Here is a 14583-nt window from a genome sequence, read left to right on the forward strand (position 1 = left end):
AGTCACTGCATGTTTTCCCATGTGTCTCTGCAATAACTAGTATTAGTTTCCAGCCATACATCTCTCCTCAGATTGAACCACACAGGTCAGGCTTTACTTCCTGTGTGGATCATTAAGTTCCTGTGTGCGTGACCTTAGCCGTAATAACAGACTATCATGGCATCCGTTAGACATCTAGTTTATTGACCAACGCTGCATGTAAAAACCAGTGTAGGAAGTCGTATAAATACAGTACTTCAGTGATGTACAAAGTAGTGTGTAATTCTGACAAAGGGTTTTGTTTCACTTAAACCGCAGCGTTATGTGGGGTTATGGTTCCACAAATTTTGCACCTGTAGACACAGAAATGTGCCTGGTTCTATTTGTAAGATTTGTTTTATTTATTTATTTTCGAAGGAAGAATTTACTTATAATGTTCATGTAAATGTGCCAGATTTTGCTATAGAGAGAAATTTTCACCAGCAGTCTTTTGTTGGTAGCATTGAACAAGAATAAATATCAAATACCATGGTTGTTAAATGACTAAATACTGGAGAATCAATTAAACAAACAAAAAATAAATAATTAAAGCTGCAAGCAGCATTGGAGGCCCTCGCAGCTCAACGCCGCTCCGGCTTCATGGCGACTGCGGGAGCTCCAGAAACACCATCCACTTGCCATCGTCAGCTATCTCGCGCAGTTAGATAAACGATGCACACCAATGTGTTGAGCACTGATGTTGCACAAAGAATCCAGTGCAGATCGGTTGATGTGTCACCTGTTGGAAAAATCTAGGGAGTGCAGTGGAGCCCAATAGCATTAAATAACAATTTAATGCTATTTTGCTCTTTAGAGGTTAGCAAAGGTCAATTATAATTATAAGTGGAAGTTATTCCACTTTGTGGGTGAAGGTTGGTGTGTTTTTGGATATAGTAAGGCCTCCAAAAAGTTTGTCAGAAAAAATAATAATAATGTTAAAAATAATAAAAAATGTTTAAAAAATGATGATTCCAAGGGGCCTTCGCAGTGCTTCACTGCTCTGGCTTAGTAAAAATGTGATCAAAATACAGACAGAGAGCCTAAGTGACTCATTATCTCATCATTTGCATATCATAATATAAGATGCTTCTCCATTTTTTTATATTATCTATGTTTAAGCATAGATAATATAAGCATATAAGCATTTATGACTACAGTCTGGTGTATGTATAACCTCTAACCTCACACATTTTTTGTTCTCGCAAAAGTCAGATCTAAAACCCAGAGCAAAAGGTAATATGATAATAATTCACTTGAGCGCTATTGAGCATGTTTTACAATTTCTTCATTTGATTCAGTTGTACTTGCACATTAGTACTTGCCCGCAGTTTGGAAGAAGCATTTGTACTTACAGGGTTTTATGAACGTGAACAGAACAGAAAAGAGGAGAGGGAATCACATGTGTATTTTTGACCTCTGTCTGTTCATCTTTCCGAATCGTACAATTATCTCGAGCCGTATAGAAAACTAGGACAGAGAAAATATTTTCTGTCTCTGATCTGAAATTTCTCACCAGCAGTGACAAGAGAGCATGCTGTGCTGTTCAAGAGAATAAAACATGTAATTTGGCCTTGTTTGATTTTACTTCTTTCAAGGCTACTTTCCACTCTGTGACAGAAGGTGGAACATTGCTTTGTTAAAACATATAAGACATTTTCATTCAGATGCTGTATAAGATATGGCTGAATGAAATATGTCCCTGTACTCCAAATAGAGATTCAAAATGAATTCAGATTGCCACCTACAAGTCCTGTTTTCCTCTGTCATAGAGTTCAATACAATACTTTAATGACTTTAATAGGCAGTGGGTTGCTCTTTATTTTATTTTACGGTTTCAGATAAAGGATGCATAAATGTGTGCTGCTTTTTTGAAAAACATTAAAAACTATGTTTTCCCACCATTAGTTGATGTTGGAACTTTTACACCAAATCCCAATAAAATGAATTAAAATGTGCAAATGTTTATGTGGTAAATAACAGGTTTCTAACATCTAACTCTTTGGCCTCACATGTAACTTTTTAACCACCGATATTCACAGTGTTTTACTCGGTTTTCTGCTTGATTACTGCTCCCAATGATTCCTTTTAAGCATATTTACAATTTTCGTATTTGTTTTGGTCAGCATTAAGTGCCAAATGTGATAGAGGGGTAAATTTGTACACATTTCACATACTCAGGAGGCCCTGAGCATCCCTGGCATTCCAGTAAAGCCATTTGTCTATTTAGCAAATTTTAAACAATAAACTTTTTCTGTCAGCTGTGTGTTACATGCTTTAGTAGTAACGATAGTCAGAGTTGATTAATATAATGAGAAGAAAGATGGAAACAAAACTAATGGATATCCCACACTTTACATACATAAACTTGGAGCAAAATGGAAAACTAGATAAAGTCAGGCAAGCATAAAGGTGCATCAGTACTGACCTTAATACAAGAGGAAAGTAACTGTCATGACAGCCATGATGGAGTGCTTATAAGAGCAACTGAAATATTTTAGTTATTAATTGCTACAAGTTAAGGTTTAATTACAAAGATGAGACTGTCCCACATTATTTCTTATTTCTTCCATCTACCCATCAATCCTCCTGGTAATCATGGAAACGATAGCTGCTTTTAACCTACAGCCAAATCTCAGAGAGAAGTTATCCAAGAATGCAAATTTAGTATCTCCAAATTGGCATTTATGTTTAGTAACAATGCCTGACTCGGTGCAATGGGGTACAGTGTGTTATTGGCTGATTTCTGCAAATTTCTGCAAATATGTATCAGGAAATTGCAAAACGGCTTCCCAAAATGTAATTGATGCTATTTTGAACAACTGTCATGCATATATTTGTCAACTACATGTTCCACTCGGTCAATAGCTTGATGACAGTTATGCAATTTTTAAGGTGTACCATGATTTACAAGTGAGAATTTGAGAGTCTGACTTATAGTTTGGCTTCACATTTCAGAAGTCTGCCAGAGTTCATCAAACTTTGATTAATATTTCAAACTGTTCATATCTCTAGACACTTTTTTTCATAAAGTTTTAATGATTCAAGTTTCTTTCAGCAAAGAAATGTCAATATTGGAATTTGAGTTTAACTGAAGATGGGAAGACAATATAGTACCTGTGAGTTGTGCCATGCTTACTGTATGGATTAAACATGCAGCAATAAACAGAACAGTTTTCCTTGGAAATGATTCCCTTTTGTGCAAAAACAGTCCTTTTAAAATGACTGAAAATTAATTATGTACTTCTTAATAGTGAATAGAAAAAAAACTTAAACCTTACTGTATAATCTCTAGCAGAGCCACTGCATTATATATCTCTAGTGATGTATAATCACTAGATTATTCAATAATCTCTAGTGATTGATTCATTCATTAATGATTTATTAACATAATCAATCACTGTTTTTCAATTGTGGCTTTATCAGGACCAACTATAGATTTTTTTCAGATGTTCATAAATATATGAAGTGAAATGTATTTTTTACCAACAGCATGACGGAAAAATCATTTTTCTTTTCATTCATTTTGTTACTAATGATAAAACATGATGTTGTTTTGCTTGTATGCTTACTTTGTGTCAAAATTAAACTGTGGAATCTATCGTTTACATTTTTTATATAGGTATTTTGTCAGCAAAGTTGTTTTGTTGTCTTTTTTCCCTCCTGTTAGTTCCATATAAACTCCAGTCATCTTCTCTACCAACTCTTTCCTACTCAGAGTCTTGGGGGGCCAGCAGGCAATGAGTAAACGAGTTATTGGTTCATCACGGAGCCAATGCATATGAAAAATGGATGTTCATGTTTTTGAAATGGACCTTTTTTCTATGATGCAACAGTGCTAAGAACTGTGGCAATATTCAGTGCTGCTGTTCAGACTGGTTAAGTCTTTTTCATCCTCTACAATTAAAATGACATATTTTCTTCTCAGCCCCTCCTCTCTCCCACAGTCTCTACTTTATATCCACCTTTTCTCTCTTCTCCACATAGTACCGTAAATTAGACTTGACTTTTTAGCCTCTGGATATCCCAAACGCTGCAAGCACAAGTGCATCTCTTTTCTTGCCTTTTACTTTCGACGGAGCACGGCACTAAAATGCTCCTAAAGTAAAGCCAAAGAGAGTTTAACAGAATTTGTTCATAACCACCAAGGAGTTCTAAGCTAGCTTGCCTTGACATGCATGCTCTCACATGTTTGCAAATCTTTATCCCACCATCCGTGGTTTTGTCTTGCTTTGCGGAAGCAGACAAACAGTTTTTGGAAGCTTTCCATTTTTTTGGCCTAACATCCATGGAAATGTGCTCTAATGGCCTGCAGCCTCTTTGGGTATCTTTCCACACATAGATTTTGATTGGCAGCCCAGGGGCTCAGGCAGTATTACCAGAGTTATCTCACTGCAGCACATCCCAAACAGCACTCATAGCCACCAGAGCTGCCTGTCAAGTCGGTTAGTTTGCAACCCACAGACATCTGAACACTGGGATAAAAATTCAAACCTACCCTGAGCCGTTTCCACTAAAGAAAATATTAAGAGACATTGTGATATTCATCGAACCTGAGATAAGTCAAAGGTAGCTCCTCAGGGAAGGGTTCTTAAAATCTACAAAGTGAGATGTTTTGGATTTTATTCTTGTCTTATTTGACGGGGATTCTACTGCTACAAATGCAATGAAAATCCTCTGTGTAAAGTTTTACAAACAAAATTATTTCTGTAATTTGATGAAAAGCTGTGTTTTAAAGGATCTTTTTAGTGTAAAACTATTCCTTTCAACTTTATTCAGTCTAACGTTTTTTACATTTTGAACTAGAGATAACCAAAAGAAGTCCAGATTCATTCAAACAGATGAAAACTTTAGCCTTGTTCAGGGCTAGCAGTTGCCCTGGCTGTGATATGATAATAGTCCTCAGAAATCCTAACTTCATTTCGAAGTGGCCGACATGCTCCTAAGCTATTGCTTGTTTCAAGGTTTGTAACCCTAGGAGAAGTTTTTATTAGTCAATTTCTCTATGCGTTAAAATTGACAGATTTAGAACAGTTTCTATTTCCTTAAACTCAACACACATCTACCATACAAACCACAGCTACATGTTTTCTTACATTTCCCATATTAAGAAGGGATTTGGACAAATTTCCTTGTTATATACGAAACCAGATTTTATGGATTATAAATTAAAAGGTAAATCACATTCTGGTCAATTTAAAACTATTGCATGAATTATAAAAAAATAAACAAATATTTTAGATATAAATTGTGGTGACAATTTTTCTAACTAAATTCATATAGTTTTCTTACTGTGAGATTGTGCTTCTCCAAATCAGAAAGTAGTTAATTTTATGTATCCATCTAGGGGTGCCAATACTTTTAAAAGGCACTACATTTATCAAATAACAAAAATAATAATAATTCTCATTGCCTTCATGTGTTTCTTTCAGACTCCCATGGGATGGATCTGTTTGCAGTCGCAGTTCATGAGTTTGGTCATGCCATCGGTCTGGTCCATACCTCAGCTATGGAATCCATCATGAGGCCATACTACCAAGGTCCTGTGGGAGACCCACTGAAATACGACCTACCCTATGAGGATAAAGTCCGTGTCTGGCAGCTCTATGGTAAAAAGACACCTCCATTCTCTCTGTTTGCATGTGTGTGTGTGTGGGGGGGGGGGGATGTGTGAAAGGACACTATTGACTCCAGTGGGGGAGGTTATTGATTAATGAGAACATGGATGGAGTTAATTGGAACTCTTTATGGTATATGACCTTATCATACCATTCTCTGCAATAGAGAGAATAATGATCATGAAGGGCTGCATGAAAGGTGGGACAGACTGTTAAAGGACAAGGCTGCAAGAATGGATGATTTCTTTTAAATGAGGGAAATTAAAGATAAACACAAGCATAACGACAAGAATGACAAATATTGTTGCCTCAAATTGATTGGAAAAGATTAAAAAAAAAAAAACATCTGTCCTATTGTTGCCATTTTATTTATATGCAATGAATCGACCAGACATTTCTTTATGTTTTAACAGCTGTCTTGTCTCTCTCTGGAATAATCATCTGAAATCTGCAGGTGTCAGAGACTCGGTGTCTCACACGAATCAGCCAGGCAGCCCGTCTCAAACCCCTGAGCCTCCCGTCCTCCTCGACCTTCCTGAAAACAGATCCACGCTCCTGTAAGTAAGAGAAACACCTAGGAAACATTATATGATCTATGCTAATGTCTTCAGCTTTTATATGTTCATATTATTCTCAACTCAAACAAATTGATGAATCAGTATTGGGGAACGTTTTACAAGCGGTTCAGTTTAGATAATGATATAAATGGTGCAGAAAGTATGATTATATGTGCTTGAAAAGTAAAGCCAAACAGTCCAGTTAAAATATATGTTCATACTGAAATTTATTTTATTGTGATTGCATGTGATAAACATCAGCAGAGAAGATTATGAAAAGAAGATAATTACAAATGAAAAAACAAATCTGAAAAGTGTGGTGGGTAGCGAGGTGACACAGTTGGTAGCAGTTAGAAGCTACCAACTGAACTGGTGGTTCAGTTTGTCTTTCTTTTTACTTCCTCTTTACTCTCTTCTATAGGGGTGTGAGAGAAACAAATAAAAATGGTATTTTTCTTTTTTAGATTTTTGTTTGTAAAATTAGTCGAACCCCTCAATTTCACTACTTTGTGTTGATATCTCATACAGTTCCAATAAGATACACTGAAGTTTTTGGTTATGAAAAAGATGAAAAGGTATTGCAAAATACTTTTGTATGACACTGTATGAAATGAAAACTGGGAACTCCTCCTCTCATGATATGCAAGGAGTTTAAAAATTAACTGAATCATCTCATTAAATTGTCAGATTCAGAGATTATTCATCTCTTGAGCTGAAGGAAAGGTTAGTATGCTCAAGGCAATGTGCTTCCACATACAGTTCATGGAGTATCACTGCTAATTTCACTTTTAAAATTTTGTGACCGTTTGGGCATTAACTCATCATTTAACTTCTGGGCCAAATAATGAGTTAAGTCTCGAGAAGAGTAAAAATGGTCAGAAATGGCCAATGAAGCATAAAATGATTGGTGAATATGTATTAAAGGAGATTAAACTAAAAGAACAGGACCGATTCCATTACAGTCTCTTTTTTGTATATAGATTAGTAGAGAATTTGACTTGAGCTTGAAAATGAGGCACATTAGAGTCATAAGCAATCATCATACATCATAGTACTGGATGTGATGTCTGAACAGAAGGACAGTAGACAGAAGGGATATGAAGCATTTAAAAGTCTTTAAGTGTTTGACATTTTTTTACATTATGCAAGGGTGCACTGTAAATGTATTAATAACTCCTTTTTTTCCCCACAACCTCTATGTATTTTTTTTTATTTAATGTTATAGACAAACATAAAGTTTTGTGAAGTAAAAAACACAAAATGCAAATGGCCTGCAGATTTTTTTATTTAATAAGAATAAAAATCACTTTTGGGTTTAAAAATTTGAAAAGTGTTCTGGACTTTTTACTTGAATACCCCTAAATAAAATCCAGTGACACCAAAAATCAATTAAATTATTAAATAGAGCCCACCTGTGTATAATTTAAATACAGCTATTCTGATTCAGATGCTTAGAGAAAATTGGTTGAACAAAGAATATCAAGACCACAGCAGAGCAGATAAAGTACTGGAGAAGTTTGAAGAAGGTTAGAAGGTTAGACTATAAAACAATACCACAAGCTTTGAATATCACACTGATGATCATTCAGACTGTCACTTAAAAGATGAAAAGACACAAAGCCATACCTTTCTGGTGGTGGCAGCATCATGCTGCTATGATGCGTTTTTCGGCAGAAAAGGGATGCAGAGATGGGTGAAGCTAAAAACAGGCAAGAGTGGGTAGTAGCTAGTTACATTTACTCAGTTACATTTATTAGAGTAACATTTAATATTCCTTGGAGTATTTTTTACTGCACCATACTTCTTACTTTTACTTGAGTAATCTTATTGTGAAATATTGGCACTCTTACTTGAATACAATGTCTAGCTATCTTCTCTAGTGCACCACCAGACATAGATACACACTTACAGTTTATGTTTGAGTGAGACTTATTATCTTTATCTGTTGAGTCTGCTGTACCATTTGAAGGTCAATTAAATATATAAGAAACAATATATAGTCTCAGCTGAAGTACACTTGACGTCGACTGTACTAACTACCTACTGTAAGCACTGGTTTCGAAAGTTTAATGGGGCGAGTAATTTGAAATTGGAAATGTGTTTCTTCTGCCTTAATGTTATTTTATTGTGTATTTTTTTCTTTTGAAGAGATGCTTCAAACAGACTGTTATTCAGTCTTTCAATAGGCATTTAAAAAATATATATATCTTGAGTCAGTTTCTGGATGACATCTTTTCATGTTTTAGACATTGAGATTACATGAAAGCATGTGGCTGTAACCTGACAAAAGGCATTCGATTACTTTAGCAAGGCACTGAACAGTACCTCAGCACATTTGTCACTAGATTAATTGTCTTTCAGTTTTAGCTGTTGCCTGTTTTAAAAAGCAAAATGTGTCTCATGTTTTATCTTGGTGGAGGCTGTTTCCCTACTAATAAAATGCAGAGCCTGTGTTTATGCATCACCGTAAGATGACTATATGCTGCATGCAGACTTCCAATTTGGTAGGAGTGTGTTTGACCATATAAATTAAGCTGCGTACTTAACCACCTTTAGTAGCAGAATGCTCACATAGATGTGAGCGATCGGGGGAAAAAATATCCTTCTGAAATAATTCACATGCAAATATTATTAAATGCATGCTGGTTAACATGGTTTATATTCCTGTCACTGAATATTAGCATTGCCCTTCTTGAAGTAACCTTGTTTATTGTTGTTGACATGAAGCACATTTATAATTTGAGTAAACAATGCATTAACCTTCAATGTTTCATACTGCTGAACAAAAAAAGCAATGCTTAAATATTCTTAACTGCATATCTAATGTTTACTCTTTAGATAAGAAGAATCAAGAACAGGAATGGTTATGAATCTAAATATATTTTACTATGTATTATTAAATGTGGAGAGGAAAACCCATCGGTATGTGCAAAAATTAAGATCATTGTGTAAGGTGGACGAAGAAAGAAACAGTAATTCCCAAAGTTTGTCAAGACAAGCTGGTTTTAGTAACTAGTTCTAAGTCACTGTAATAGATGTCGGATTATAATTATTAGTGGTAATAGAAACAGTAAAATTGTGGGTTTGCGTCTAAGATCACACAATATCTTTTACACCTTAAATTAGTTTTAAACTCTAAAACAGCTATAAAAGAACCACAATTGTTAAATCCTGCTTCAAATCCAGCTGAACATCTGTGAGGAGAGTTGAAACCTACACCTGTGAGAAAAATGCCAATAAATTTTAGATGGCTGCTGCAGTTTGTTCAAAGAGACGGTCAAAGCTACGAACTGAGAAATCTCATAAAGGGTTTAAAAGGCATTAGCAGAGACTGCATTTATGTGTGCAACAAAATGATGGCTTTGGATAAGCTCCAATAGTCTGTTTTTTATTTGTTCATTCTGACTCTCCTTCATTCATTTTCATTTTTCTCCTTTACTCTGTCTTCATTTCTCTCTTTCTTTCTTTGTTTAAACCCATTTTCCTTTTCCTTCAATCTTAGATCCTCCCTCTCTCTCCTCCCTGAACCTTTTCATTTTCTGCCTTCTTCCTTTTGTCTGTCATAATGTCTTCCTCTCCATCACACAGTCATTCCCTTTCTTTTACCATCAACAACTGTAGTCTTCTCTTTCATCTATTTTGCCTAACTTTTATTCCTCTTTCTCCTTCCTCCTCTTGTCTTCTCCTTTCCCCGCTCTTCTTTTCCTATATTCTTTCTTACTTTTGTCTTTCCTTTCTACCTTCCTTGACTATTTCCTTTATTCTTTCCTCAACTCCTCTCTTATTTCTGACCTTCTTTAACTCCTTTCCTCCTTTCTGCCTTCTTTATTTCATTCCTTTGTTTTTTTCCATCCTTCATTCCTTCCTATTTTCCCTCTCTCCTTCCTGGCTTCCTTCCTTTTTCTCCTCCTTAAGCTGAAGAAAAAATATACACAAATTAAAGAAATCTCTGAACCCAACCCTGTTTGTTCAAAGTTTCCTTCCTCTTTTCTTTTTTCATGAGCTGCCTTCAGTTAGGTCTTATTTAAAACTATAATATCAGTGTATAAAATCCTCTCCTCTGTATGAGCAAGCCCAAGAGTTAATTATTCATCCCGTCTATCACTGTAGTTTTTGTTAATTAATGAACCTTCAGAGGGCAAGTTCTTTGTCGTTATGTGACCTTTTTGTGATCCATTACAATTTTGTATTATTAAGATGTGTACTTAAACATGCTTGCAGTGCAGATATAGCCTTGGTTCCTCAGAGAATATTCTGACTCTAGTAGAGTATCTAATACATTCATGCTAAAAAAATATAAAAATTAAATTCTGGTGATAATACAAAGACCATCAGACTCACAGAGAAGCAGCTGAGGTACTGATGGCTTTATCATTAGCAGACTGATGCCTCAGTGCTCCGAATCACTTACTAATAGAAGAACATGTTGCAGCTACTACCTAATGTTTAGCCCATTCAACTCAAAGAAACACATTCAGCTTTCTCCAGTCAGTGCAGTTTTACCTTTTTTTGGCCTTTGTATTCAAATGACATTTAACTGATTTAGTAAAACAATTTTAGGCCTTCTAAGCCCTATCACACAGTTGCACACCTGTTTTTCTTTTGTTTGAAGATACACAACTTTCAGTAGATAATGTTCTATTTATGTTCTCCTGATACTGAAAATATATAATTTAACCTCCAGTCAAGCCAGACAGCCACAGATTCCTTTTGGACATGATTTAAAATAACAATGTGGGATGAGCATCACAACTCAGGCATGCAATATATATACACTGCTCAAAAAAACAAAGGGAACACTCAAATAACACATCCTAGATCTGAATGAAAGAAATATACTCATTGAATACTTTGTTCTGTACAAAGTTCCATTTGCACAACAGCAGGTGAAATTGATTGTCAATCAGTGTTGCTTCCTAAGTGGACAGTTTGATTTCACAGAAGTTTGATTTACTTGGAGTTATATTGTGTTGTTTAAGTGTTCCCTTTATTTTTTTGAGCAATATATATATATATATATATATATATATATATACTAATCTCCTCGTTAGTACAGTGGTGAGTATCCGCGGGAGACCGGGGTTCGATTCCCCGACGGGGAGTGAAGTTTGTTTCAGGTCCCTCTTGAAAATGAGATCTAGATCTCAACGGGGTTTACCTGATTAAATAAAGGAATTTTTAAAAAAATATATATATATACTGTATATATATATACTGTAAATATGCACCACAGTTTATGTAAGTTCAACAGCGATGTTGCAGCAACGACCCAATAATTACATTGTGCAGCATTATGCAAACACCCTGTTGACATCGTTTGAAGTGGCAGGTCCACCAGAGGAGGTCCTGTGATTTTGTTCTTAAATCAACTATAATTAGTATAGCTTTCAGGTCAAGGAGCTTTCTCAGTGTGAAAAGATTGTTGAATTTTGAGCCCTAGATGATCAAATGATCATTAAGTATAGTAGAAAAAAATTATAAGGGTTACAATTCTGCAAAAAATAAATGTCAACATTCTTATGATGTAGCACATTGTATATTTTACACCTTTCATCTTATTACACACAGATTATATGTAACAGAGGCATAATAACACACATTTATGACAGAATTCTGAATTATGATCATGTTTATCATTATTGAGAAAATACACAAGATTCATAAGTGTGAACTCATGTAAAAGGCATTTTATATGTGCCAACATACATTGCAGGATAGATACAGTGTGATAATGACGTTATGCTAAGCTAGCATATGTATTGTTGCTGATGGATCATGCAAAATGATGTAAGATAATCATGTATAAAATTTAAAAAATCAGTGTTTTGCTTTTCTGGCTTGGAAGAGTTTAAAACTCCACGTTGTTAATAAATGATGTTCTACATCAGTTTAGCTGTTTCTCAAAACTGTTGATGGATCAGTTGTGCTAAATGAAGCATATTTTTTTATTATTATTATTTTAACACTGATGCATAAGTGGGTCCTTTTGGACCTGGTGAGGTCATATTTTTGCAATATCTTTGTAATGAAAAGTTTTCATCACTTCATATTCCAGGTATTCCTCAACAAACATGTTATTGATATCATGCAATTAAAATTTTTAATTTACCTTTTACACATTTTAAGAAATAGCATGTTTTATATTACTACTCTGTTCTTCCATTAGTGGGTCCAAAATGACCTGCAGTCATTTCCTATGGAATTTAATGGGAATCTTTGTTTCTTACTAACTGTGACTGTCAGGAACACATTTTTTGTGAACCATACACACTGAGCCCTAAGTCTCACCCCTGAATAATAATATTTGACAGAGCAAGAACTTTTACATATAATTATTATCTTTATTTTTACCTCAAAAATGTGTGTGTGTGTGTGTGTGTGTGCGTGTGTGTGTAGGGGTGGGGGTGTGTGTGCGTGTGTCTCTGTGTGTGTCTGACACCCTGGATAAAAAAACCAAAAGAGATTCAGTTAAATCTCATTGAAAATGAGAAGTCTAATGTTCAAGAGTGACTTTTTAACAAACAAAATAGCCTCAGCCTACCGAAAAATGAATGGTTATATAAAAATGACAATGTAGCGGAAATCTATCTATCTATCTATAAGAAATATCCTCTCCCCTTTTCTTCACCTAAAAACAAGATCATCTGTGGTTTTTCAGGATTTGTTTTGTTTTGTTGTTGCTGTTCTGTAATTGCTATTGTCAAGTGATTGTTTACAGCCTCACTCTTTTCCCAGTCTGTGTCCCCATTTCATACCAACACATTGCCATTTTATCCCAACCTGCTTCCATTTCAAACCTTTGTTGTTTTTTTTTATCTGCTTGGTTCTTTTGTTAAATATTTTAAGGAATTATGACCATAGATGATCATAAAATCCTCAAATCTCAAATAAAATTTTAAACATTTGTAGGTTATTGAAGGTTTTCAATTACACCTTATTTTCATTGCTTGTGGTTCTGATCCTTATTTGGACTGGATCTACTTGAGAAAATATGGCAGATTATAACATCTTTTTTTAAACTAAACTGATAGAGATTACTGATAGAGTACCTCCTGGTGTGTGTTTATCAGATTTTCATAACTAGATTTTAGTAAAAAAAGGCTTTAAGTAGATTAAAGAAAATTACTTTGAATCCTCTCCTGTCAGACTGGGTATGAACTGTCCCATGGGTGCAACGTATTTGTAGGCCTGTCGCGATAAACGATAAATCGATTAATCGTACGATAAATTAAAACTATCAACGTCATTTCAATTATCGGCATTATGTCTCTTCCGGCCTTTTTCTCTTTCTGTTGATGACACCGAATGAAAAAAGGCTCAACTCCGGTGCTCTCCACTGTCGGCTGATTGTCGGCCCATTTTTAAAACCTGACAGACCACACATGAGCCGACAGAAATCCTAGGTATAACTGTTCGATCGGTTCGTTCCTGCCGTGTGGTGTCCAACAATGGGCACAAAATAATGGCTACAAGTCCAGTGAACTAATTTTAAAACCAGACATTAATCAATGCTTCACTACAATCTACCTGCATTGCATGTGGCTAGTGTCAGCGTAAAGTCCTGACTGAATGAAAATCATTATAACCTATTTACGTCACGTTAACGAAGAACAGCTGAAAAGTTACCGGGTTTATCAACTGCGGTAGCAATTTCGCTCCAACTCCTCCCCTTGTCATTTCTATATTCTTTGCATGTTGAATAAACATTAATGTTGTTTCCACGTATCATCTCCAATGTCCGCTGGACTTCGGGTTGCATCGTGTCAGCTGTTTGGGATTCCCCTCTGTAATTTCCCCTCAGAAAACACGGAGGAGAATCCGCGCTTTCTGATTGGCTGCCTGTCACATTCAACAGGCTGCGTTAAGCTCCCAGTCGGGAAAAATCCCTGATTTAGATCGGAGCGGCAACGACGATCTACTGTAACACACCACACAATCTTAGAAAGACCAACGTTTTAAGATTGTCATAAGGGGAAAAATAGGAGCAAAAAATCATGTAGTGTGAACTATTGCATCAGGTAGTCGATGGGCCCATCTTCTCTATTTAAATCTAATTATTACTGAAGGGCAACATAATATACAGACTTCATAATCTGCCCTCTTTTGGTTGAATGCAGTATTTATTTACACTTTGGCTTTATGTTGTTTAGTTTTTATCAAGTACATTTTTTGTTAATGGAGACTGAGAATCCATTTTGTTTTTGGTTGTTTTGTTTATTTTGTTTATCAGTTCCAGTGTTAAATATTCTTTTGAAAATAAAGTGTATTTTTTCTTTGGCAGGAAATCGCATGCATTATTACGTCATTTCCATTAAATCAGTGTAAAAAGGTCTTCAGACAATATTATCGTTTATCGCAATAATTTTTTGAGACAATTAATCGCTCAGCAAAAT

The 14583-nt window shown here is 35.3% G+C and overlaps 1 protein-coding gene across 1 annotated transcript in view; it reads left to right on the top strand.

Moving 5' to 3' along the window:
* Positions 1–14583, top strand: part of LOC102231908 (matrix metalloproteinase-17-like) — a 112126-nt gene that overhangs the window by 79611 nt on the left and 17932 nt on the right. Inside the window, exons 6-7 of the mRNA XM_023338875.1 lie at positions 5448–5624; positions 6088–6190. Coding sequence (XP_023194643.1) covers positions 5448–5624; positions 6088–6190 — 280 coding nt within the window. The remainder of the gene's footprint in view (positions 1–5447; positions 5625–6087; positions 6191–14583) is intronic.

This window comes from Xiphophorus maculatus, chromosome 8, assembly GCF_002775205.1.
Source record: "Xiphophorus maculatus strain JP 163 A chromosome 8, X_maculatus-5.0-male, whole genome shotgun sequence".
NCBI classification, from domain to species: domain Eukaryota; kingdom Metazoa; phylum Chordata; class Actinopteri; order Cyprinodontiformes; family Poeciliidae; genus Xiphophorus; species Xiphophorus maculatus.